We start from the raw sequence: 24,499 nt of genomic DNA on the forward strand, positions 1-24,499 counted from the left end.
TTGCCATTTGTCAGGGGCAATCAGCGCGAGTGACGGAGCAACCTGTTGGAAGGAGGTAGCGTCAAGTCTGGGGTGGATCGGAAGTCAACAGGAGTTCTGCAAACGTCGAGGAGGCCTCGGTCACTGGAAGGATCGGTTGCATTGTGCCAACCCTCATGCTCTTTGCGCAAACCGCCCGACCCAACATATCGCATGTGGGTGATGGAGCTCATGACCACGGATGTATGCATGAGTTGCTGAAAAGGAAGAACCTTACAGCGGGTTCGAAGGAGACGAGTTCATGCTGAAACGTGTGACAACCAATAAGCGGGGAGAAAGCTGACGTTCCAGGCAATTGTCGCTGAAACACTGGGTTCTGCATCTTTAGGGGGTAACCTTGGCTTAGTGGCTTGGCCAAGAATCCTCGTTAACGCAGACAGCCAAAGCCGGCCACCAGCTCACCCGCCCGGCCAACCAGCCGATCTGACAGCATCTCTTTTTCCTTGCTGGTATTCATGCTTTCCCGATTCGAAAACTTCAAACAAGCAATCATGTCGATCACGTTAGAAGAAGGTCAGCCTGTCCGTTTACTTGACCATACAGAATGAAATTGCCAGGCACTGCGAACTGAATGTGAACACTATGCCTGCTCTACGCTCTTGCTCGTTTCTTTGCTTGAGCCTGGTGAGGTCATCTTGGAGTTGTGTAACGTCCTCTCCGCATCATCAGCGTCGCATGAATGGATTTTTTGATCGAACGTCGAAGCGTGCCGAAATTCCAGAGCCATGTGTGCATAGCTTGACAGCTCGTGTTACTCCTGCTTGTAACACGACCATCCGGAACCAACCTGTCAAAAGCAGACTATCCAAGACATTGTCGATGCGACCAGAACGTGGGGACTGTCAATAGCAACACGTTTAGCACCTGCACCACAACGCCGGGCATCGTCCATCCTGAAATCTTGCGCTGTTGCTACTGACAACGAGTAACACAGAAGCAGGCAGATTGATCAAAGATGACATCATACGAGAGCCAGATATCATTTGCTTTGGACACCATATGTCGTAAGGTGACCGTCTGCTGACCAGGTGAGGCAATTTTGTGGCTAACTAATTCGGTCGACAGCTTGGACATATCTGGCAAAGAGGGTTCGTCATTTCTGTTTCAGATGCGTCTCACGGCCTTGATTACTGACGTTTGCTACAGAGATTGGATGAAGGTAGGTCAATCTAACACCACACTCCGCTCAGGGTACTATACACGAACACTTCGATATAAACATCACCCAGTGTTTGCCGAAGAATATAATGGCTGATCGGAATACACATGAGCAGCACTCAGACGTTTTCGAGCTTCCGAAGATAGCAAGGCGGTGAATTTTACTGTAAAGTACATACCATTCCAGCTATATCCTGAGGCCAGTAAGGAAGGTCAAGACAAGTATGAATGGTATCGCAAAAGCAGATATGGTGATTCGGACGAGAAGATGAAGATGTACGAAACCTTGATGTCAGCATACGGCACAGGTGTAGGAATTGACTTCAAGTTTCATGGAGTCGTGGCGAACACTCTCGATGCTCACCGAGTTGTCCAGTACTTTCAGGAAGAAAAGGGACCTGAAATTGCCGATAAGCTGATCAATTGTTCGTTGAAGTGGGAAGTAAACTGGATCTTTTGCTAATCTATTTGAAGCTCTCTATTCACAATATTTCGAAAACGAAAAGCACCCCTCTAGTCCGGAGACTTTGTTCAAAGCGACTTCTGATGCCGGCATCCCTGAGGCTGAAGCAAAAGCTGTTATCGACAACGAAAAGGAGTTCTTGAGGGACACGAACAACTTGATCCGCGAGACAAAATCCAATGGAATTGATGCAGTCCCGAACATAATGGTAAGTTCTTGTAAGCCTGCTCTGGTACTTTACCTGAAGAATTTCTTCTTTAGTTCGAAGGCAAACGCAGGGATATCACTTTGGAGGGTGCTAAAGAGATTGAAGAGTACGAAAAGGCATTGCACCAGATTGCGAAGGAAAGCAAGTAGCTGGGAAATTTAGTCGAGAAGAGACTGATCTTGCATCTCTCAATCATGATCAATCCAAGCTACCGACCTCATATCTCGAGTCTATAAAGTTGTCTGGTTTCTATTTTTTGACCTCATCCCCACCCCAGCCAGTCTATGGAGCTTGTTAGCTTTCACATCACATCTCTATTGATGAAATGCTTACCAGATTCACTACCTCCGGCGTCCCGCCTGGTGCTCTGCAGATCACCCAAACGACCTATCGACGACAGTCAATGTTTTGCCCTTCTGCAAAACGCCAACTTTTTTGGTACGTACCTCTTCATCTCCCTCATTGACTTCCTGATGCTCTCTTCCTTTAGGAATCAACGCCCAGTCTCCAGGCTCGAGTTTGTGAACTTGCTCTCCCCCTTCCGACACTATTGCTCCACGTCCGCTTACTGCATAGACGATAGTGTCCTGATTACCATGATGATGAATAGCTGAAGACGAATGAGATTGCGCTCGCATGAGTGTGCCGACTATTTGCTGGGGTGTTATCAAGTTGACGATTGCAGACTGCCGGATCATGCCGTCCTGTAAATTGAGGTGTGGTTAGTGATCTGGTTCACGCGCTTCTCCGGCCTATAGAGACACAGTAGAAGTGTGTCGGAAACAGTCTGTATGCGCCTACCTACAGTTTGACCACTTGAAACATCCTCGACCTCTGATGCCCTTGTGACTCGGACTGACTCGGGCATGTTGAATTTTTGTAGTGCGTGTTTGAAGCTTTTTATTGCTCGGTTGAGTCCTTCTAGCACTACCTGTCAAAATTGCGATTCGTATATCTTGTCCAAGGACTTCACGGAGCATAAGAGCACACAAGTGGGAATTTCACCACGAATGTTCAATCTAATCACAGTCGTGTCCATACGTCATCTGGTATATCGACAGTCAGAACTCTGTTCATATCTGAGTGCGGAGAAGTAATTTCGATGTTAGGTAGCATTTGATTCATCACTTTGGCATTGCGGGCGTCCTCCAGCAACAGACGTGTCCACAGTCTGTTTTCGTTCTCTGCTCGAGCTAGATAGCGCCTCTACTCTTCCGACAACAGCTTTAAGGATGCTGACACCGCCTCATTTTTAGAATTCGTCTGACATGATGCTTCGTCAATGCATCCAGCCCACCTCTATCGAAGACAATACCCAACGCCGAGCGTGCAAATTATCCCGCAAATCTGGGAATATGAATTTACTTTTTTGAAAGAAGATGACTGATGGCTCATCCTTAAACAGCTCCTGCTTGTACCATCTTCTTTCTCAAGTAGTTCTTGTATTCACCGATTGAGCCTTCCCATCTAGTGATGGTCTTGTTCTCACACACCATGATCTCCTTGGCAATTTTGTCGAGTAATCTACATGCACCAGTTAGCATATATATTAATAAGATCAATAGAGAAGTACGTACCTGAAATCGTGAGAGACAACGACGACACCACCCTCAAATGCATTGATGGCATCTGCCAGAGAGTCAATAGTTGGAATATCCAGACCGTTGGTCGGTTCGTCGAGCAGTAACATGTTCGGACTCTCGATAGCTAGAAGAGCAAAGACAACACGACTCCGCTGACCTTCGGAAAGGGTGCCCATCAGCGCTGTTTGTGAATCACCAGAAAGGCCATATCTGCCGAGCTGTTGTCGCCAGTATTGGTAGTCCTGGGACTTATTTGGATACTTGTCACGAACGAAATCAAGAGAGGATTTCGTCAGATCGAGCTGTTCAGCAGAGTGCTGTGAATACATGCCAAGCTTCAAATGTGTGTGTCGGTTGATGTTGCCAGAGTTTGGTGAGACCTTGCCAGTCATAAGTCTGAGTAAAGTGGATTTACCAACACCATTGGGGCCAACCAGTGCTGTTCGGCTGTCCATGTCGACGCCGAAGTCTAGATGCTCGTACAGTGTATCATCTGGCCTGCCGGAGTAGCTAAAGGTCACGTCGTCGAATGCCATCACGGGCGGAGGCAACTTCTCAACATCTGCAAATCTGAAGGTGAATACTCGATCCTGGTGAACAGGTTGAATGAAGCCGTCTGCTTCCATCTTGTCGAGAATCTTTTGTCGAGATTTGGCTTGCTTGACTAGATTGGCATATGTACCTGCGGAAGCGATGAACTTCTTGATATGCGCAATTTCGTCCTGCTGTTTGACGTATGCCTTCTGTTGATTCGTTTCCTGCTCAGATCGTGTCTTGATGTACGAGTCGTAGTTACCACCGTAGTACATCAAAGACTTTTGTCTCATATCGATCATGTTTGTGCAGACACCATTCAAGAAATCCATAGAGTGCGAAACCAATATCAGTGTTTTGTCCCACTTCTTCAAATACTCTTCGAGCCACACACATGCCTCGAGATCCAAATGTGCGGTAGGGTCATCGAGTAGGAGCAGCGATGGCTTCACGAACAGTGCTTTGGCTAAAGCGACTCTCATCCTCCAGCCACCTGACATGTCCTTGGTCTTCTTATTGATTGTCTTCTTATTGAAACCTAGACCAGTCAGAATCAGGGATGCCCTGACTTCGAAAGTGCTTGGGTCCATGGCTTCTGATCTTTCGTAGACGTCCATGAGCTGGGGCGATTCCGGGCCGTCTTGTTCCAGAATTTGCTCGGCGAGTGTATCTAATCGATCCACTTCTTTCTGCGCCTCCTTAACAACCCATTCTAAAGCACCCTGATCTGTGGGAGGCGCACCTTCGTTCAATAGGTAAATATCGACGTGGTCGGGGAAGGGGTATTCGCGCTTATCAATCGCCTTGAGCAATGTTGACTTTCCACAACCGTTTTCTCCCAAGAGTCCATATCTGCGGCCATAATTGATTTCGAGTGTAGAGTCTGTAATTAAAACCTTGCCATGGAACACAAGCGATGTGGAAGTGATCTTGACATCTTTGCTCGCCTCCATGGAAGCCAAAACACCAGTGGTAACCCGATCGGAAAGACCGAATTTGTCCATTTGTTCGCCCAACTGTCGGACCTTGTCCATCTTCTCACCGTCTCCGGCCTCCTCGTCTGCGTCGACCATTGGTGGGTCATCGTCACCGTTTACCGAGGAAGCCTCGCTGTTGACTTGTGATGCAGACTTCGAAGTGGCTTTCGATGACAACTTGGATGCGGCGGTCTTGGGCTTCTCTCCCTTCTCTGCGGCCTTCTCAGCCTTCTTAGCCAACCGAGCGGCCTTCGATGATGAGACAGGCATAATGAAGGATCTAGTCGAGAACAAGGGAAACAATCTATGGTCGTGGGACTCCGTAAAATTGGTGCCCAGCCAGAGAGGGGCAGTTTGCGCTTTTAACGGAAAAAACAAGTCAGTATTCTGCAATGCAGATTCTGCAAAGCCTCGAATGATATTTGTGTCGGCGAAAACAGAGCGGACCACGAGTACCGCTTTGTGTTTGGAATATTAACAGAATGTTGGGGCAAAGGGATGTGACTCTCTTTGCTGGACAACTGCAAAATTCAGAACTTTCGTTCTTCATGCCGGGGACAACGTCATTGGTGCTTAACACAAACAGCCCCACGACGAACATCGTGACGCGCTATAAGCCTAGCTTCGGACGGCTCTTCATCGGGATACGCGCTCAATGTGTCACGTGAGTGTTCGTAACGAGCTCGGAAGATATGCTCATCCTTTCTAACTTGTCGTCAGGTGTGCTTCTGGCTATTCTCGTGCTGGTCTTCGCAGTCATGCTCGGTATGATATTCAGCCCTAAGACAAACGGCCTCAAGAACCTCGATACTCCTCGAACAGCGGAGCTCTATGTGTCCGCTGCTGCTGACAGTTGAGTACGCGTGCCAGCTATCTGTGCCGAAGTCTTTCTGCCTAGAACTACATAATCGTTCAGCATACGAGTAAGAATGAAGTGTCACGGTATGAGAGATTCGAGAAACTGTCGTTTCCATCTGTCGGACGATCATCGTGGCATGGTGTACTTGCTGAAGCACGATTCTGAAATCCAGCAGTCCGTTCTACGCGTGCAAGACTACAGGAAATCGTTCACCTCTAGACACAGTATGGCATGGTACACTGACCCTTCTGTCGTGCAGCGTCGCCTCCGTCTGATCGTTTGAACTGATTGGCAATGCGCAGCAGAAACTAAAACTGACCAACAGAATATCTGGCTTGGACGGACGTGATGCTGATGTTGTTGGGGTATTCGTTGACTCGCCCTAGGAACTTCTCTAATGTTGGTACTCGCACGGTCGTGATACAAATTGGTCACCACTCAACTCTACCCCGGACTCTGGCTTCTCTTGGCCTCTGACAATATTGAGAAAATCTTTCTTTGTGCATATCTCTGGATTTCATGGCTCTACAACAAAACACAACGTCACTTTTGTGAAAATTGTGAACACCAAGCTCCAGACGAAACCCGACCTATCGTACGAGTTTTCACGTGGGTGTCTAAGCACGATTAGGATGCATCACTATATAGATGTATAGGATTTTGCAACCACTAAAGGCCGCAGGCTACATCTTGGGAAATTGCCTAGGTGTTGATAACTTTCACAGTTCGACTTAGCATTATGTATGACCTCTAGATTAGCAAGAGACACGACTCGGGTGCGAGAGATTGGAGGCTGAATCAGGACCAGACTCGATTCCACAGTTTTCGCCCCGAACATTGTCACACGATGTAGAATCTAGCGGTCTTACTACCCATCAGAGATCATTCCCCAAGGTCAACGTCAAGGAGCCAAGACCGGATCCTCTTATTCGAAACTTATCACGCAAATAGTTGCGACATCTCATGAAGTCACACCGTCATGTGTTACTTAGTCCACCACGTTGCCAAGAGCTGTTCTTCCTTGTTCACATCCTTCCTGGTCGCTGGTTAATGGCCCAGCTGGTACACGCATGGTTCATGGATTGCTCTTCTGCACGCAGGACACATTTCCCCGATCAAGCCGTCTGTTTGACTCTGACTACAGTATAACAAGAATTGAGAGCAGTACCTAGTTCCTGATGGACATCTTCCCGACATGCACGCTGTCATTGACCTCCAACACACTGAGTCGTTAAGGCGTACGTTACACAGGTCTCGGCCAGCTACCTGTCTCCACTAAACGGTCATTCCACCCACTACCAGAATTTTCCACGTTGGGAGACGCATCTAAGCGGAAGTTCTGTCAACACGGTGCCGCCAGTCAATGAGCTGTGTACTTCTCCGCCACCGGTTACAGGAGAACAATATTCCTATTGTTACCTGGCTATGGTTCATGAGAAACGATTGATGGAGACAAGAACTAATTGCTCAACGTGAAGCATGGGCAAAGCATATCAACCACCTTATGCTTTCCAGTACGACTGAAAGATTTGTGTACTTCCAGGGGTGGGCCACAGGATCTCTTTAGTCGAGTGGTCCAACACACTAAAAACTCAAAGTATCTGCTTTGTACCATGCTGATCTTTTGCAGCCATGCGTGGCCGTCCTCACCGCTGATGTCGGGAAGAAACATTTGCTGTCAACACAGTCCTTACCATACCACGAATATCGGAGGTTGGGCCAACGAAAGAATCCATGTTCAGCACGGTACCCATAACTATACGTTGTCTTGCATGGTTGAGCTAGTACTTGCATATGCTGTCATGCATCGCTACTTTCTTCTGTGGACTGTTCCTGGAACTTGAGTTTCGCTACGCTCGATATAGATCTCATCAAGGTCGTTCCTGCATAGTATCGCAGCTACATCGGCGAATTTGGTCCAGCGAACGCGCTCCATCCAGCCTCCACGAAAAGATTGGTTGGGTTACAAGACATGCTGCAAAAGTCTCATGCTACTTCCTTGCTAAGCAAGCAACGATGCTCAGATTCGCGATGATCCTGGAACACTGCATATCGCTTTGCAGTACAGGTTCAGGAATGGTGAGCACGATTGAACTTGTTTGTGTGCCAATCTCGAGATGATCCTAAGCTTTGCAAGACAATCCCAAGGTATATAACGGACAGTGGTCCTCCTTGCTGAGGTAGGATTATGAGAGCAATCTTGAACGATCAAGTCATTCGTTTTACCATTACCGACTCTTTCACTCAGTTCAGAAGCATCATGTGCACCACCAGTCTATATCGCATTCTGCTTATGAGCTCAGCACTGAGGTATAACGTTACCACTCTTGCTTCAATGTAATATGCTGACCAGCTACAGCTTGCTTGCCAAAGCAAATCCTGTTGCTCTGTTTCCCCGAGATGACACTACGACCTGGAGTGCTTGGGTCGGCACAGGGTCAACCTCTGTTGGTGGCATCGGTACTTGCCCTACAGCAGGTACCGTAACCAGCTTCAGCATTGTGACAGGTACCTGCACTCAGGTCGGCCCAATTGGTACTACTACCTGCCCTACTTTAGCCACGTCAACCGTTACTGTCACGTCACCGCCCACATGTACTGATAGCAATGGCGCTCCGACCCCATGTGGCAGCGGATCCACAGTTACCGTCACATCACCATCTGAATGTCCAAACTCACTGCCTTCTACCATAACCATTACTCCTCCTCCATGCACTGACAGTAACGGTATTCCTACCCCTTGCGGACAAGGCTCTACAGTCACTGTTACGACTCCATCACAATGTCCAAATTCGGCGATAGCTACAATCACCATCACTACAGCTCCAGTGTGCACTAATAGTCAAGGAGTTCCAACTCCCTGTGGTGGTGCTACCATCACTATCACGTCACCGTCAGAATGTCCTATCACACCACCATCCACGACCACGGTCACAGTATCCCCACTTTGCACTGACAATAACAGTCAGCCCACTTCTTGTGGCACATCCACGATTACCGTCACTACACCAGATCAGCCTTCAGAGTGCCCAACTACTCCAGCAGGCTGTCGAGATGAGAACGGTAGCCCTGTCCCGTGCACTCTACCTCCAGCCACAAGCACAATTACCATTACATCCCCTGTTGGTCCGACTCAGTGTCCAACTCTTCCTCCATACCAATGCACTGATAACAGCGGTCAGCCTGGGCCATGCACAACCACGGTGACCACGCCTGCTGGTGCCACTGCTTGCCCGACACCTCCACCATCTCAATGTACCGATGTCAATGGCCAGCCTATACCATGTACTGTCACGATCACTGGAGGTCCAACCGAGTGCCCGCCTGCTCCTACGTCTACATTCACTGTTACTGCAGGTGGTGAGACAACCACTGTAGCAACTACTATCCGCGAGACGACGACTTTGTCTTGTGCCCCACCAGCAACAGTCACTATTACGGGTGACGTTTATACTACTACAGTCATAGACATCAGCACAAGCACAGTAATCAGCACTATTGCAACCACTGCAACAATAGAAATCCTAGTCCCTGGCCCTACTTCCACAACTAATTTCGCAGAGACAGTGACACAGACAGAGACCAGTGTTATCCCAACCACAGTCGTCGAAACCAGTGTAAGCACCGAGATCAGCACCGTTGCTACCACGATCGTTGAGGTCAGCACGACCACAGTGCAAATCCCAGGTCCAGCAACCGTAACCACGATCATTAGCACTGTGGAAGTGCCCGTCCCGACCACAGTCGTCAGCACTATCGAAGTCCCCATCCCGACCACAGTAACCTCTCTAACCACCTCTACCATTGTCTCAGTCTCCACGGCCCCAGGCACAACAAACATAATCACAGCACCATGCACCTCAATCAGCATCAGCACTACCACCACCACTAAGACCGTGAGTCCAACAGCGACTTGGGGCAAATGGCTCGGGGGCTGCAGAAACTAGCCAGACCGCCCAGTAAGGATCCTGTGCCAAAAAAGAAAAGTGATGTTACGCAACGACAAGGACGGATTTATGGGTTCGCCACGAAGCGATGATTTTTAATGACCGATACACGACACCGACTTATGTCTTTCCTTTCCCTTTCACTTCTATACATAGGTAGCGATGCGGTGTACAGTGCACAGCATGTCTCACATTGGTAGACTACCGGTTCCGTAGCTTGTTCTGACGAAATAAAAATGATGATTGATGAGCTCAGATTATTTTTCTCCTGCTCTTGTTTGGAGGTCTCCTATCGTTTCAGTGAAGACTAATTTATCCAGTGTATTGTCATCGAATTGAGGCAGGTCTCATCCGTGGTGCGACCATCAATATGAATTCCAGCAGTCCTTGAATGCCATGTAACAGCTGCAACTAACACAACTTTTGACCAAAGGGTTTCTGTTGAAGAAGTATAACGTGATACAGCATTATTATCTTCACTAACACCACAGGCAGTACAGTATAAGCCACCGATATTGCACCTGTCACTACTTTTCCAAATTCACAAGGTCCCCACCGCCAGCTGCCAGTTGCAGATATTTCCCGATTTTTATGTATTCCAACATCAAAATCATAAAAACGCCAATCCATACTCTGACATATGCTTTCCTGAAAGTTGCCCAGCACCAAAATTTTTCTTGCAACGCCATCCGCCAGGAAAATGCTCCTGCGGCTGCCAATATGCTAAAATGTGTTAATGTTTGTCTCGTGGTATTAGTGTGTAATCGAATTGTTGAACTGCGTGTCGTTCGTAGTCGTGATGTGTAGCATCGAAAAAATACAGTTCTTTGAAGCTATCGAAAGTACGATGTGGGTTCGTTGAAGGGCCGGCCAACTCAATCTTTTGCAGGAGTAGCTGGAGCCGTACTCATTGCTGATGGAGGTGCTCTCGAAGGTGTAGGCGAGACAATAGTGGTGCTTGGAGCTTTTGCTGGGGTTTTGGAAGGCGTGCTCATTGAAGATTCCTTCTTGAGACCACGAATAACGCCTTCTAAGCGTCTTCGTTCTTCTTGCTCGGCCTTTGGAAGTTAGTATGAGTCGAGCACAGGAATTCATTGTATGCTTACCTTTATCACCTTCAAGCTCTCAGCACGACTATCACGCATCATCTTCTTGAATTCGCTCTTCAGCACCATCGTACTAGTCGTCTCGGGTGGCAGATTGCCTGAATTCTTTACTCCAATCCATTTGACTTGATCTTCGTTCAATTGGGCTTTGAGTGAATCGCAATGCGCACGTAATTCGTCAACCGTTGCTTCTAGCCGGTCCCGTTCTTTTTCAGCGTCAATGTTGGCTTTTGTCATGACTTCATAATCCTCAATTGTATCCTTGAGCTCCTTCTGCAAAGAGTTGACCTTGTTTTGCAATTCGGCACTACCAACACCTTTGGTTTCGTGAGCTTGAGAGAGGAGGTCGAGTTCTTGTGTAAGCTCGGTATTTCTGGCTACAAGCTCATCAATTTGTTTCTTAATGTCAGGGTTCATCGAAACATCAGCCGCACGTTGGGCTCGACTACCATAAGCGCTGTCCAATTCTGCACGAGCCATGGTAAGCTCTGTTTGAGACTGCACAACTTGAGTTTCCATTGACTGCAGCTCCTTCTGTAACGCCTCGAGTTCTTCGTTTTTCTGTTTCAATTCTAGCTCGGCTTGATCCTTTGTAGTGGTCGCATCGTTTAGCTGTCGAGTATGGTGCTGGAGTTTGAGCTCAAAATCATTCTGCATTTTAGCATGGTCCGCTTGTAACTCAGACAGGGTGTGGTGCTGCAATTCGAGTTCTTGTATCAATTTAGCTTCGCTTTCTTTCCTAGCATTCCTTTCACTTTCAAGCGCTTGATTGTCCTGCATGGACATCTGTTTTTCTGATAGCTCTTCGCGGTGTTTGGCCTGGTCAAGTTGCTCCATCAATAGATTTACTTGTGCTTGTGTCTGCTGCATCTCTTTTTCACTCATAGCCTGCAGATTCTTTGCCTCTTCCAATTCTTCAGTCAGATCTCGGATATGAGCATCACGTTGCGCATCTGATTTGGAGTTTAGCTCTCTTTGCTGCTGTATCTGTCTTGTGAGAATGTCCTTCTGCTCTAGCAAAGTGCCTACTCGCTGGTCTAGGCGGTCAAGCACCGTGGCAGAATATGCTAATTGTGATTGTAAATCATCGCCCTGTCGAGGATCCTGTTCTATAATCGGACTCCTGCTTACCGAGTTTGTGCTTTCTAGCATGCCCTCAAGTCTGCTTGTAAGCTCATTGAGCTGGTCAACCGAGTCCTCGTGCGAGTCATGTACTACTGACTGCTGAGCAGTACTTAGAGCTTCAAGACCCTGCGCGAGATAGGTCAAGTGCGCTTGGATCTGAGCTCCTAGCTTTCCCTGCAGCCTTCCGTCATTCGCTTCTGGGGGAGGCTCGAAGTACTCAGTAAGGGCGACCTGCTGTAACATACCGTGTACCTGGGTATTGATGGTATGCAGCCGCAGAGCGACATCTTCGATAGGCTGGATGTCACGAGTCAATCTACGACTCGCTCTTGAGGTAGCTGCATACTCATGTACATAGTCTGGGACCTGGTAAAGGCTATTTTCATCGAAATCGCTTGTGCCGTCCGACCTAGACATCCTGCGCGACTGGCTGGCCATACTTTCTGGACTTCTCGGTAATTCGTTCTTACGTATATTCTTCTTCAAACCTCGATGAGTGAATTGCAGTATACCAGCAGTATGTTGCATGATCCGCGCATCCACCTCCTGTAACCTTGTCTGTATGATAGTGACCTCTTGCGCGAGGTGTTCCAGCTTCTCGCTGCTGGCACTCAAATCCTCATTAGGTGTGGCAGTACTACTAGGTTTTCTGCTGAATATGCTCGATTGTCGTTTTGCCCGATCGTTCGAAGTAGGAGGAGTGAGTTTGTTCATGAGCAGTCCTGCCTCGTGCATTTTTTTCTCCAGTGCATATTGTCGCTTCGCACCCTCGACCTTTTTTCTCAGGAACAGCCGTTCTGTTTTCAATTGCTCCAACTCTTCGAAGGAAAGTATCTCAAATTCTTTACTGTCATGAATCGCGGTTTCCATCAGTAGGTGCATCGAAACAGGATCGTTGACGTTGAGCATGGTGGAAGCACGCAGCTGCTGCGCCGGTCTCTGGTCGAACCTCTGTTCGTATGGCATGTATGCGCTCATCTGACTGAGCATTATGTGGGGAGTTCCATTTCCATTTCCATTTCCATTTCCATTTCCATTTCCATTTCCATTTCCATTTCCATTTCCATTTCCATTTCCATTGACGTAGAACGGATGCTGTGGATGAGCAGGGAGAGGTGATTCCTCTGCCGGCCCTGGCCCGCTGTAGATGGAACTCGGGACATAGCGACTTCGGGTGTCATCGACACTGGGAGTGGTCGAATTCCGAATGTCGAAATTAAATGCCTGCATGTTCGATGCTACTTTCCTGCTCGATCGTCTTAGGTCTGCTGCACACTGGTGACATTCGAATCTCTATCTTCTTGGCTCGAGCATGATCATGGCATTCAACTACGAGTCTTGCAAACGTCGGTCAGTACCTGCAGCGGTGATGTCGGCACTCTGATTATGCAGTGGTCTTCTTCGGAGGTCCGTAAATGTGGTGATTGAAGCAATTGATGTGCCGGATGGTGGTCAGCTGAGCACAATGCGACTCAAGTAGTGGTAAGCCAAATATCGGGAAGCGACAAGGAAGTCATCCTAGACTCTACAATCAACCAGTGCTTGAATGTTGGCTTGAGGACTGACTGCCGTGAGCATGGCCCCCTAGACAAGACGTGTCCAGGCGGGAGCACGTTCTCCTGGTCCCGCCGCAGGAACCGATTCGGCGCCAGTATCAATGCTAGCGCCAGATTCCGAAGCTTGATCAGGTCTCTAACCTCCATCAAGTCTAGGTCGACACTGGCACATTCCATCCTAGACCAATCACGAAAATGAACGAGTTGCATAAAGTAAGCTCAAGCCTGACCTCGAGACTTGTGCTTACTGTATTCAGGAGCTGACGTGACCATATACGCTCAGCAGGTACTATTCCCGCCTGTCCAGCAATGGGTATGATCAGACAATCACGATTTTGCGTCGAGCAAAGATATCGTCTATTAGATTACGGTGAAACATGACATCAAGGAAACGATAGTCAATTCCTAAGGCTTAGGATCGACTCGACTCGGAGAGCCAAATGACGCCAATTCTTGGTAGGCTCCAGGTGCTCTAAACGTCGCGGAGTCACGCTTCCTGGACATTGACGCTGCCCGCGTCGATGGTTGAACACATTACACCTTGAAGATGCGATACGTATGAGCGAAGGTGGTAAACACATCAACACGGACGTGCGAGCTCGTCAAAGAGTTCAGGAGAAACCAAGACCACCGTCTCTTATACAAACGACGAACCCGATAAATACAGATACATAAGCTATGTGTACAATATGAGTAAAAGTGCTGTAATCCATGTTGATCCGACGATGGACACAGGTCGTGCTCCGGCAGACAACCGTGACGATGCGGCCTCTACCACGAATCTGAGAAGGACCATTACACGGACGCTATCAACAAACTCTCAGATACAGTTCAAAGTCTACAGACGACGATTCTTTGGCCTCTTCCAGCTCATACTGCTCAATATCGTGGTCAGTTGGGACTGGATCGCTTTAGCACCAGTATCAACAACAGCAGCAACATATTTCGATACCACAGAAAGTGTCATCAATTGGTTGTCCACAGCCTTTCTATTCGCGTTCGTCATCGCTACCCCATTCACCTTTTGGGCATTGGCCAAACATGGCCCAAAGATGTCTATCGTGATATCTTCCCTCCTGCTGTTGATAGGAAATTGGATAAAGTATGGAGGTGCCAGGTCCAATACATTCAGTGTTGTTATGTTTGGCCAGCTACTCATTGGTTTTGCTCAACCGTTCGTCCTGGCTGCTCCGACTACATACTCAGACTTGTGGTTCAGCCCTGCTGGACGCACAACAGCAACAGCTGTAGCGTCTCTAGCAAACCCCTTTGGTGCAGCTCTTGGTCAGCTCATATCGCCTTTTTGGGTTTCTGATCCATCTGACATTCCTTACTCTATCCTCTGGGTCAGTATAATAGCCACAGTTGCGACCATTCCATCCTTCTTCATCCCACGGAAACCACCGAGCCCTCCAGCACCTAACTCTGGCCCGATCGCTACCCTGGATCAGACGTCGACGAATTCGATCAAAGAAGATCTGAGGGTACTGTTGACTTCACTAGAATTCTACCTTATCTTCATACCATTTGCTGTGTACGTGGGCTTCTTCAACGCGTTTTCTAGTCTCTTGAACCAGATCCTGGAGCCATATGGTTTCAGCGAGGACGACGCCGGCATAGCAGGTGCCGTTCTCATCGTCGTCGGCCTGGTCACAGCAGCAATCACCTCACCCCTGAACGATAAATACAAATTCTACATTTGGTTCGTGAAGATCTCGGTACCGCTGATTGCGCTTAGCTACCTGATCTTTATCTTTGCTCCGCCGACAAGGAGTATACCCTATGTTTACGTCGTCTGCGCTCTGTTGGGATCCGCTTCGTTCGGTCTGGTACCAGTTGTCTTGGAATTTTTGGTTGAGATCCTGCACCCATTGAGTCCGGCTGTAGGTAGTTCTCTGTGTTGGTCAGGCGGACAACTTCTTGGAGGGTGTTTCATTGTGATAATGGATGCGCTGAAAGCTGGCGACAATGGCAGACCAGCTGGCAATATGAAAAGGGCTTTGATTTTTCAAGCTGTCGTAGGATTGGTGGCGATGCCGTTACCACTGTTTTTAGGGCTATTTGGCAGACAAGGAATGGTTAGATTGAAGAGGTGGGAGGCGGAAAAGCAAAGCAGTAGTGAAGTGGATACAGAGGCAGAGGCAGATGTGACGAGATACTGTGATAGTCCGTCGGAGACCGAGATACAGTGATGGGGTGAGGCCAAAGACCACAGTATTGGTATTTGAAGAGCGCGGGAAGCTTGACCACGAAGTCATGCGGCTGTCGAACACGTCCCACCACCACCCTCATGCGCATTACCTCACTCAGGGATAGCTGGGAAGTTGGATATCATTACGTTGTAGTAGCGCTGGTCAAAGCGCTACAGTCATATTGGAAACTGCAAGCTTGACATCACTGTTATGCATGATATAACTCTTCATACGGGAGCGTCCAGATGATTGCAACAAAAAGATGCCGCAACAAGCGCGAGGTTCAACGCAACTTCAAAATTCTATTTTTCGTACGCATCTGCTTCTGTACATTGGAGCCATTCATATCACGGCACAGGCTGAAGACTTTCGGGCTCCATGTTGCCAGCTGCCTGACTCGTTTTGATCACCGCAACACTCGGTGGGAGGGAAAATGTTGTCTTTGTGGTGTGCGATCGCGATCGTGGCTCACTTGAGGATTTTAAATAGCTTGGGCGCGGCACATGCTGTGGCGCAATGCGTGAGGTGGAAGACTAGAAGACTGTCAGCAGGCCAAATTCACATAGGGTGACAGTCAACTCACATTCTTCAACACAATCCTCTTTGGGACCCTTGTAGTTTTCATCTTCATGCTGAGCAGTGACTCGCTCGACACACTCCTCGTAGTGATGCTTGTAACCGATACATTGGGCTGATCGAGCACATTCTGTAACACGCATTAGTCAAGCTCAGGACAAGCACCCCAGAGACGCTCTGCATATTCAAGAACACGCACCTGCTTCTAGCTTTGGCTTGGGGTCTTCTGGCTCTTCTTCCTCTTCCTCCTCCTCTTCTTCCTCTTCATCGTCACCTCCATCTGCTTCCTTCTCATCGTCGCCACCTTCTGCCTGTTCGTCGCCACCTTCTTCTTTTTCCTCTGACTTCTCTTCGCTCTCACCCTCACCCTCAGCCTGACTTTCGTCCTTGCTCTCCTCCTCGTCTTCAGCAGGAGCTTCGGCGTGTACGTCTTGCGGCCATGGCAATGACTCTAGGATCTCCGAAAACCACTCGGTAACACCCATCTTGACTAGCTGCGTCGTAGACGAACGGTCGAAGCTAGGCTGATGGTAGCGAACGTGGATGTGAATGGGTGAGGTGTTTATCGTGGCTGGCAATTGCGAGTTGCAGCTTCCGAAAAACGAGCAACTAAGCTAGCGTGCTGATTGGTCGAAGCTCCCCTGAGTCTGGACTTGGCAACACGTCCTCCACTTCCTCAATCCTGTCTCTATGTTCACCACGCACCATCGACCACATCTTCTTTACTGAGTCGATGCCCTCTGCGCAGCTTGTCGCTTGCCAGGAAGTATGCACATTCTCATAAGTATGCTTGGACCTATGGGAAACTATAACTGTGGGTCCTCACTATCGACGTTCTTTGTGCAAATGAGGAATGTCTGTGTTCAGCGACCAGCATTCCTCTCACGATGTCAGTTGGCGAGTTGGTTGATACAGCTGTCGAGCACGGTCGCCGTGACTGCACAGATCATGTGCTGAATTCGTTGTTTTTCTGACCTTGATACGGTTGCGGCTGCACTTGCATTACAACATGTTTAGAACGTTTCTATGTTGACAACACAGTCCTCGATTGCCGTGTAGCTATACAGCTTCGGTATTGCCATCTCATAAGTGCAGTCTGAATCTACGAAGGTCCTAACAGAAGATACAATGCAGTGGCTGTCTTGGACAATCGCATTAGCCAGCTTACAGATTACCCTCACCAATGCACAAGCAGGGAATTCTGCAGCCCTGGCAGCGGCCAGCGCAGCCGCTGGTGTGAACGTAGCTAACGTTCCAGAATGTGCGGTAAGATAAGTTACCATCGCCAGATTGTATCGGTTAGCTGACCACCACCCAGCGAGTGTGCCTAGCCAATTCGACACAGTATGCCACCGACTGCGCGCAGATCGATGTGAAGTGCTTGTGTACAAGCTCGAATTATGTTAGCGCCTTGTCTTGTTGTCTAGCTACCAATTGCAACAATGAGGACCAGCAAAGTACGTCACTGAACTCTGAGACGAGAAAATGGTCACTAACACGATTCAGCCGCCATACAGTTTAATGTCCAAGAATGTGCAGCCGTTAACTCATCAGCCCCTAACTTCGTGGGATGCTCCCCTTTCAGTCTGACAACTGGCGGTACAAGTGCCAGACCTGCTTCTACGGCGTCAACAGGTGCAAGTGGATCGACATTGGGAGGTGATCTAGCGTCCATACCCACAGCGTATACAAACACAAGGATTGGCACAGCTAGCTTCGGAGGAAATGCACTGCTCACCGGCTCGTGTACTGTTCCTGTGTTCGCACAAGTGACAGAAACATCTGGTGCGGTTCTCCAATTTCCGCAAGTTGGGTGTGCCTTGAATCGAGGCAATTGCTGTCCCTACGACCCCAGCGAATTTGCAGGGTTGACCAAATGTCCTTCGGATTACACTACAACCGCTGGAGCATGTTGTCCAAAGTAAGTTAAAGCAATACCGGAGGTGAAGATTTCAACTAACCACGAGCAGCGGATATTCGATATACTCAACCGCTATCGGCGCGGAAACGCCGTGTTATTCGAAGCCAAGTCAAACGTATCTCCCCGCTTCGACAACATCGGACGGCCAGACAACGCTGATTACGGACACTCTCTTCAGCAGGAGATATACTTTGACCAAGCCTGCGGGTGAACAGTTTCCTAAAGGTGCCATTGCTGGCATTGTGATAGGCGTTTTGGTCGCTCTTGCTACTCCTCCTCTGATTGTGTTGTTTATCCGCCGCATGAAGACGAAGAGTGCCAATAAATCAGAAGGTGTAGAAAAGGACGGAGCTGGTGCAACATTCCCTTCAATCGAGCCCACATTAGACGCGAATCAGCAGATCAGTGAAGTGGCAGCTTTGTCGCCTCAAGAGCTTGCAAGTCCTGACTCAGGTATTCAAACGCCAGCAACGTACAAGAGCATGCCTTTCCAATCACCGTTTGTCAGATCACCACCGGCATATGAGGCTCCGGCTTCAGTACCTGTTGAAATGCCAGGAAGCATTTTCATGAACGAACATCATCCAGCATATACAGGCTCACAAACAGAGTTGACGCCCCGGACACCGCCTAGAAGTCCTCCACACTCTCCTTCACAGACCGCAAGCACAAGGTCACCAGTGCTGTCCCCCTCATCTCCCTTCAGGACAGATAGTCCTTCGGATACCAACACGTTTATCGTTACGCCATTAGGTTCCCCGAGATTTCGGGAGGACATGACATAATGCTGCGTGTTTCATAGCAACGATATAGTTCTACTTTCTCAATGTAATAGCTTTATATCTGTTGTACTACTACTCCTACAGACCTCGTGCTTGCCGCGATGGGAGGTTGCCGGTAAATTTACCTTACGTAGGAGATACTCGTGGCAGCTTAATGTTGAATCTGCAAAGGCAGCAAGATCGCGGTAAAGGCATATTGAGTGGGGCGATCGGAAGGCGAAATGTCGATTCAACCCGAGTGGCCACCAGCAAGTGTGAGAAATGGTCTCCGATACTTCTGGAACTCAATATCGTCCTCGCGTTCGCTAATATCGATTATATCACATTCATCACTATCTTCGTTCAAGCGCTGTAATCGTGTCGTTCAGAAGAGCTGTTTGCGCCTCCTTGCGCAGTGGCGATGTCGTTTTAGGTTTTCACTAGGTAGCAAGCGATTCGTTCATTCTGTCATTGCCTGGTCTTTCTTTATTCATTTCGCGGCCTGGTGCCGCCTACACTCTAACGATGGTGTTGTTACCTGCAATCAATGCTTTACCTGTAAGAAATACCAGATCTTCGATGAAGGCAAATACCTAACTACTATCTTCTAGAGCGCATCTGCAGCCCTTGCGCCTGATGTGTGGCAATCAGTTCAACACAGTCTCCCATCTCTGAAGAACATCCGCAAGCAAAGGCTCTCTCGCTCGGTTTCAACAAGCAGTAAACCAGGCGAAATGACGACTCCGAGGTCGTTGTCGCAGATCGTGAGTAGCAACAGGTCTTCAGTTAGGTCAGCAGCTCACAGAATCCAGGTCAATCACCGTCCACATCTTCCGGACTGCCTCGCCTTGACCCCAATGAACAGCCTGCGACCACTGGCGACGCGGCACTATTCGACTACAAGATTGCCCTCGACATTTGTAGGACTGCGAAGTCTCTCCTCTCAACCGACCGATGTATCGAGGAACGCATCGGCACCTCTGTCCAGGCCGAGCTCGTCATGTTCCTTCAGTGCATGCACGACCTTGCCATCTCTACTACTCGGACACCAGAGGCGAATGTCCCAACCTCTAGCATCCCAGATACGTGCTTTCTCGAGTACTCCTGCATCATGGAACCAGAACCAGCTTGCTCATGCCGAACGCACTGCTAATAACAACCCTACGAGCGCTACCGCACAAGGAACATTCTACACTGCCCTCCTCCGAGCAAATATGCCAAAACTGGTTATTGAACGCTACGAGACAGGAAGATATGCTAGTAATGCTGCCTGCGATTCCTCCTACCTCAAGGCGTTACAACTGACCGGCAGTACACCGGCCAGCAACTTCGCGCTGGGTCAACAAAGCAGTGGCTTAAGCTCAGACAAGTTGCAGGCTGTGGGGCAAGCAATAGCTGGTCAAGTCAAAGGTGGCCAGATGGTCCGTCCCGGCAACACTGCTGGCACGGGTGCAAAAGAGGCACCTCTGTATGTCGTGGTAGAAGAGTCTTGGGGTTCCACTATACTGAAATGGGTGAAGACTCTCCTTTGGGTTGGCCTTGCTGGTTATTTCATGCTTGTGATCCTGACCATGGTCGTTGAAATGACTGGCAATTTCCGGACACGTGCAGGTCAGAGCAACGAGGTTCAGCCGCAGCACCAGACTGTTCGATTCACCGATGTTCACGGCTGTGACGAGGCCAAGGAAGAACTGCAAGAACTTGTCGAATTTCTGATCAATCCAGAACGTTTCAATCAGCTCGGTGGCAAGCTGCCTAAAGGTGTTCTCTTGACCGGTCCACCAGGTACTGGTAAAACTATGCTTGCTCGTGCAGTCGCTGGTGAGGCAGGTTGCCCCGTCTTCTACATGTCTGGTTCGGAATTCGACGAACTCTACGTTGGTGTTGGTGCTAAACGTGTACGTGATCTCTTTGCACAAGCTCGAAACAAGGCACCTAGCATCATCTTCATCGATGAGTTGGATGCTGTAGGTGGCAAGCGAAATGCAAGAGATCCAGCATATGCGAAGCAGACCCTCAACCAGCTTTTGACCGAATTGGATGGTTTCAGCCCAAGTACTGGTGTCATTCTTATTGCGGCGACCAACTATCCGGAAGCTCTTGACAAAGCACTGACTCGACCTGGAAGATTCGACAGACGTGTAGTTGTCCCACTACCAGATGTACGAGGCCGTATGGAAATCCTAAAGCATCACATGAAGAACGTCCCCATTACTGGTGATGTTGAAGTCACGAATCTAGCACGAGCAACCAGCGGTATGTCTGGCGCCGATCTTGCAAACTTGGTCAACCAGGCTGCAGTGCATGCATCTCGAATGAAGTACAAGAAGGTTGGACCTATGGACTTTGAATGGGCCAAGGACAAGATATTGATGGGTGCCGAGGTCAAGTCGAGAATGGTACGTGAGAAGGACAAGATCATGACAGCCTACCACGAAGCTGGACATTGTCTTGTCAATCTTTTCACAGCCAACACAGATCAGCTTTACAAGATGACTATTATTCCTCGTGGTCAAGCACTTGGTGTCACACACATGTTGCCTCCTATGGATGAAGTCAGCAGAGGCTACGACCAATATATCGCTCACATCGATGTGGCCATGGGTGGTCGTGCAGCTGAAGAACTTATTTTTGGAGCAGAAAAGGTCACGAGTGGAATCACTTCCGATTTGTCGTCGGCGACACAGATAGCCCACCATCTCATCACGAGATGTGGTTACTCGAAAACATTGGGTAATATTGACTACAGCCAGGATTATGACAAGCTCTCAAGTGATACAAAGCAGCAGATCGAAAGAGAGGTGCGCGAGCTCGTAGAGGGTGCAAGACAAAGAGCGGACAAGCTTCTTCAAGATAAGAGGAAAGAGCTTGAAGCTCTGAAAGACGCGTTGTTGGAATGGGAAACTCTCGATAAGGCGCAAATTGAGAAAGTGCTAAGGGGTGAAAAGCTGGAAAAGATTGAAGTTGAGTTAAGGAAGGACGATGATAATAACAATAACAATGACCCGCCGAGGGGGAATGCTCCCCAGGAGAAGAAGAGGAAGGAGACGAGTCAACCAGGAGGACTTGGTATAAAACTACCTGATGTTTTGTTACCTCCAGGAGCAGGCCCGAGAGGAAATGAGCCTGAGGCGCCGACGAGAAACGCCAGTAGATGACAGTGATAGATGTCTAGTTAGTTCTTTTGTGGTAAATTGAAAGCGTCCTGAGCCATTAAGGTGAACTACTTTTCTCCGTGTAGTTTTCCTAAAGCCCCGTGAAACCTGACGTGTCCACGGCAAATGTCAGGCACCCGGGCAATGCGGCTGGGATCGCTCAGCTGATGCCGATCTCATTGGGGAAGGGTCAAGGGTGACGTTGCGCTGCATCTCAAGCCACGAATTGCTTGCGTCGCTTGCCCAAAAAGTTTCTTGGGACTGGACAGGTGTGCAATATATCGCGAACACGAGCGCGGTCGTCGTTGCCAGCAGTATTCCCGAACATGATCGCACTAAATTGATCAAGCGCTCAAACGCCTTATCCTTCACTCGTTACCTGAAGCAACCTATAGAGCCAAGCTATACAATTCCTCCCGCTTAACACAGTCTCACCATATACTATTCCTACGACTTTTAGAGAAAGCTCACGATGGCTAGCAAACAGCTGTCGACTATTCGCAAATGGGTCCTCTCCTCGCCGCCCGCCGAGTGGGCTCTCAATCAACTTCGTGAGCTCTTAATAGGAGCCATCAAGCAGGGCGAAGTCCCCAGACATGTGGCATTCGTGATGGACGGAAATAGAAGATATGCACGAAGTCGTAGGATAGAAACAGTCGAGGGTCACAACCTAGGCTTTGAGGCTCTGGCTAGGGTGCGCAAGTTTGTCCTTGGCCATGTACTCGCTAACAACAAGATAGATCTTAGAGGTCTGCTACAAATCAGGCGTCCACACGGTTACCATCTACGCCTTCAGCATAGAGAACTTCAAGCGCAGCCGATACGAAGTCGACGCCCTGATGGATATGGCAAAGATTAAGCTCACTCAGCTTTCGCAACACGGTGAGCTGCTGGACCGATATGGTGCCAGAATCCGAATTCTAGGCCAAAGAGAGCTCCTGAAGCCGGATGTACTGGAAGCTATGGATCGTGCTTGCGATATGACTAAACATAACACCGAGACTGTGCTAAATGTCTGTTTTCCGTATACGAGTCGGGACGAGATAACAACCGCTATCAGGCGGACGGTTCAAGAGTACAGTAAACCAGTGAAGCGTCCACGGACCGAGCAGAAGAGATTGAGTCCATTCACAGAAGAAAGAATTACCCAGACGCTCAAAACGCAACACAGAGATAGCTTTCAAGCAGAAGAGCGTTTGCAGGACCTTGAACCAAAAACACTGAGCTCGCCCTCCTTAAGCTCGGCTTCATTGTCAGACTTCCAGACACGCCTATCACGATCTCAGTCGCTAGATGCAAAAGACCACGACCACGAAGCAGATACATCCTCTGAATCCTCCTCAGCAACAACGAACTTACATTACGAACTCCTCTCGCCTTCATCGGCCTCCTCACCACCTACGTCCTATGCAGGTTCCCCGCAGTCGAAGCCTCAACTCAGACCTTCCAATACCACATCTCCCGAACACTCGCAGAAAGAGCTTTCATCATATCCTAGTCCTGAATCGATCACCTCTGGGACCATAACATCCCATCTATTCACTGCTGATGACCCACCGCTTGATCTCATGATTCGCACGTCGGGCGTCGAACGTTTGTCGGATTTCATGCTCTGGCAGTGCCACGAGGAAACTCGTGTCGTGTTCTTAGATGTATTATGGCCAGAATTTGACCTTTGGCAGTTCTTGCCGGTGCTGTGGGAGTGGCAGTGGAGAGGACGGAAGGAGGAGCAAAGGCGGAGGCTTATAGAGGGAAGACTGGTCTAAAACCTGGATTCGAGTCGTCTTCTTAAATTTTGAGATTGTATAGCGTATAGCGTTGTTAGAAGGCATCTGTAGGCGCTGGTCAGAAGTTTTTTCTTTGTTGAGCGTCGAGCGTGCATATAGAGCATGGAAGAGATCTATCCTTTACCCCTCTCGTTACTGATTCATTTACGTCGTCCTGTCGCGTATCTATTCCACAAATCTACCACAAATGGTAGAGGCAACTAAAGTAAGCATTTTGTGCCATGAGGACTTGAAACACGAGGTGGCTGCTTGGATCGGGACATCTAAGCAAGACCAGTCGGTTAACACGAATAATGAACTTATATCATTGCATCTCAATGAGGAGGAGACATTCGTGCATGGCTGCTTCTTCGACAGTATACCATAAAGGTCAGAGGATTCGCCTTTCAAATCATTCCCAAAGCCCCAATATCTGGGAACCCAAGCAGAGAGATGCGTACCAAGTCATGATCACCCAACGCCACAAGTCCTCGCATCTTAAGCCCCCCCCGAAGCCGTCATCACAGCCCTCTCCCTCACCACTCCTCCACCGCCGTCTCTGCACACACAAAA

General features: G+C 48.8%; 9 protein-coding genes across 9 annotated transcripts; 5 read left to right on the forward strand and 4 right to left on the reverse strand.

Moving 5' to 3' along the window:
- Positions 1–1,147: 1,147 nt before the first annotated feature.
- LTR64_001020 (uncharacterized protein) lies at positions 1,148–2,017 on the forward strand (the record flags this gene model as incomplete). The annotated part of the gene is made up of 4 exons (XM_064895401.1): positions 1,148–1,198; positions 1,385–1,622; positions 1,672–1,868; positions 1,922–2,017. The coding sequence occupies 4 exons, from the start codon at positions 1,148–1,150 to the stop codon at positions 2,015–2,017; spliced, it is 582 nt and encodes a 193-aa protein (XP_064758088.1).
- A 157-nt stretch (positions 2,018–2,174) lies between these two features.
- LTR64_001021 (uncharacterized protein) lies at positions 2,175–2,736 on the reverse strand (the record flags this gene model as incomplete). The annotated part of the gene is made up of 3 exons (XM_064895402.1): positions 2,175–2,255; positions 2,315–2,572; positions 2,674–2,736. 3 exons carry the CDS (start codon positions 2,734–2,736, stop codon positions 2,175–2,177), a joined length of 402 nt encoding a protein of 133 aa, XP_064758089.1.
- Positions 2,737–3,265: 529 nt separating this feature from the next.
- ARB1 (ABC transporter ATP-binding protein arb1) lies at positions 3,266–5,232 on the reverse strand (the record flags this gene model as incomplete). The annotated part of the gene is made up of 2 exons (XM_064895403.1): positions 3,266–3,392; positions 3,446–5,232. The coding sequence occupies 2 exons, from the start codon at positions 5,230–5,232 to the stop codon at positions 3,266–3,268; spliced, it is 1,914 nt and encodes a 637-aa protein (XP_064758090.1).
- A 5,411-nt stretch (positions 5,233–10,643) lies between these two features.
- Positions 10,644–13,229, reverse strand: LTR64_001023 (uncharacterized protein; the record flags this gene model as incomplete). Its single annotated transcript, XM_064895404.1, has 2 exons — positions 10,644–10,826; positions 10,875–13,229. 2 exons carry the CDS (start codon positions 13,227–13,229, stop codon positions 10,644–10,646), a joined length of 2,538 nt encoding a protein of 845 aa, XP_064758091.1.
- Positions 13,230–14,280: 1,051 nt separating this feature from the next.
- Positions 14,281–15,496, forward strand: LTR64_001024 (uncharacterized protein; the record flags this gene model as incomplete). The annotated part of the gene is made up of 2 exons (XM_064895405.1): positions 14,281–15,438; positions 15,464–15,496. 2 exons carry the CDS (start codon positions 14,281–14,283, stop codon positions 15,494–15,496), a joined length of 1,191 nt encoding a protein of 396 aa, XP_064758092.1.
- Positions 15,497–16,215: 719 nt separating this feature from the next.
- On the reverse strand, positions 16,216–16,808 carry QCR6 (Cytochrome b-c1 complex subunit 6, mitochondrial; the record flags this gene model as incomplete). The annotated part of the gene is made up of 3 exons (XM_064895406.1): positions 16,216–16,280; positions 16,331–16,453; positions 16,523–16,808. 3 exons carry the CDS (start codon positions 16,806–16,808, stop codon positions 16,216–16,218), a joined length of 474 nt encoding a protein of 157 aa, XP_064758093.1.
- A 957-nt stretch (positions 16,809–17,765) lies between these two features.
- On the forward strand, positions 17,766–19,029 carry LTR64_001026 (uncharacterized protein; the record flags this gene model as incomplete). The annotated part of the gene is made up of 3 exons (XM_064895407.1): positions 17,766–17,780; positions 17,841–18,244; positions 18,294–19,029. The coding sequence occupies 3 exons, from the start codon at positions 17,766–17,768 to the stop codon at positions 19,027–19,029; spliced, it is 1,155 nt and encodes a 384-aa protein (XP_064758094.1).
- Positions 19,030–19,739: 710 nt separating this feature from the next.
- On the forward strand, positions 19,740–22,163 carry YME1 (i-AAA protease yme1; the record flags this gene model as incomplete). The annotated part of the gene is made up of 2 exons (XM_064895408.1): positions 19,740–19,769; positions 19,818–22,163. 2 exons carry the CDS (start codon positions 19,740–19,742, stop codon positions 22,161–22,163), a joined length of 2,376 nt encoding a protein of 791 aa, XP_064758095.1.
- A 469-nt stretch (positions 22,164–22,632) lies between these two features.
- RER2 (cis-prenyltransferase) lies at positions 22,633–23,926 on the forward strand (the record flags this gene model as incomplete). The annotated part of the gene is made up of 2 exons (XM_064895409.1): positions 22,633–22,854; positions 22,901–23,926. The coding sequence occupies 2 exons, from the start codon at positions 22,633–22,635 to the stop codon at positions 23,924–23,926; spliced, it is 1,248 nt and encodes a 415-aa protein (XP_064758096.1).
- Positions 23,927–24,499: the final 573 nt, after the last annotated feature.

This window comes from Lithohypha guttulata, assembly GCF_036872675.1.
Source record: "Lithohypha guttulata strain CCFEE 5908 chromosome Unknown scaffold_1, whole genome shotgun sequence".
Lineage (NCBI taxonomy): Eukaryota > Fungi > Ascomycota > Eurotiomycetes > Chaetothyriales > Trichomeriaceae > Lithohypha > Lithohypha guttulata.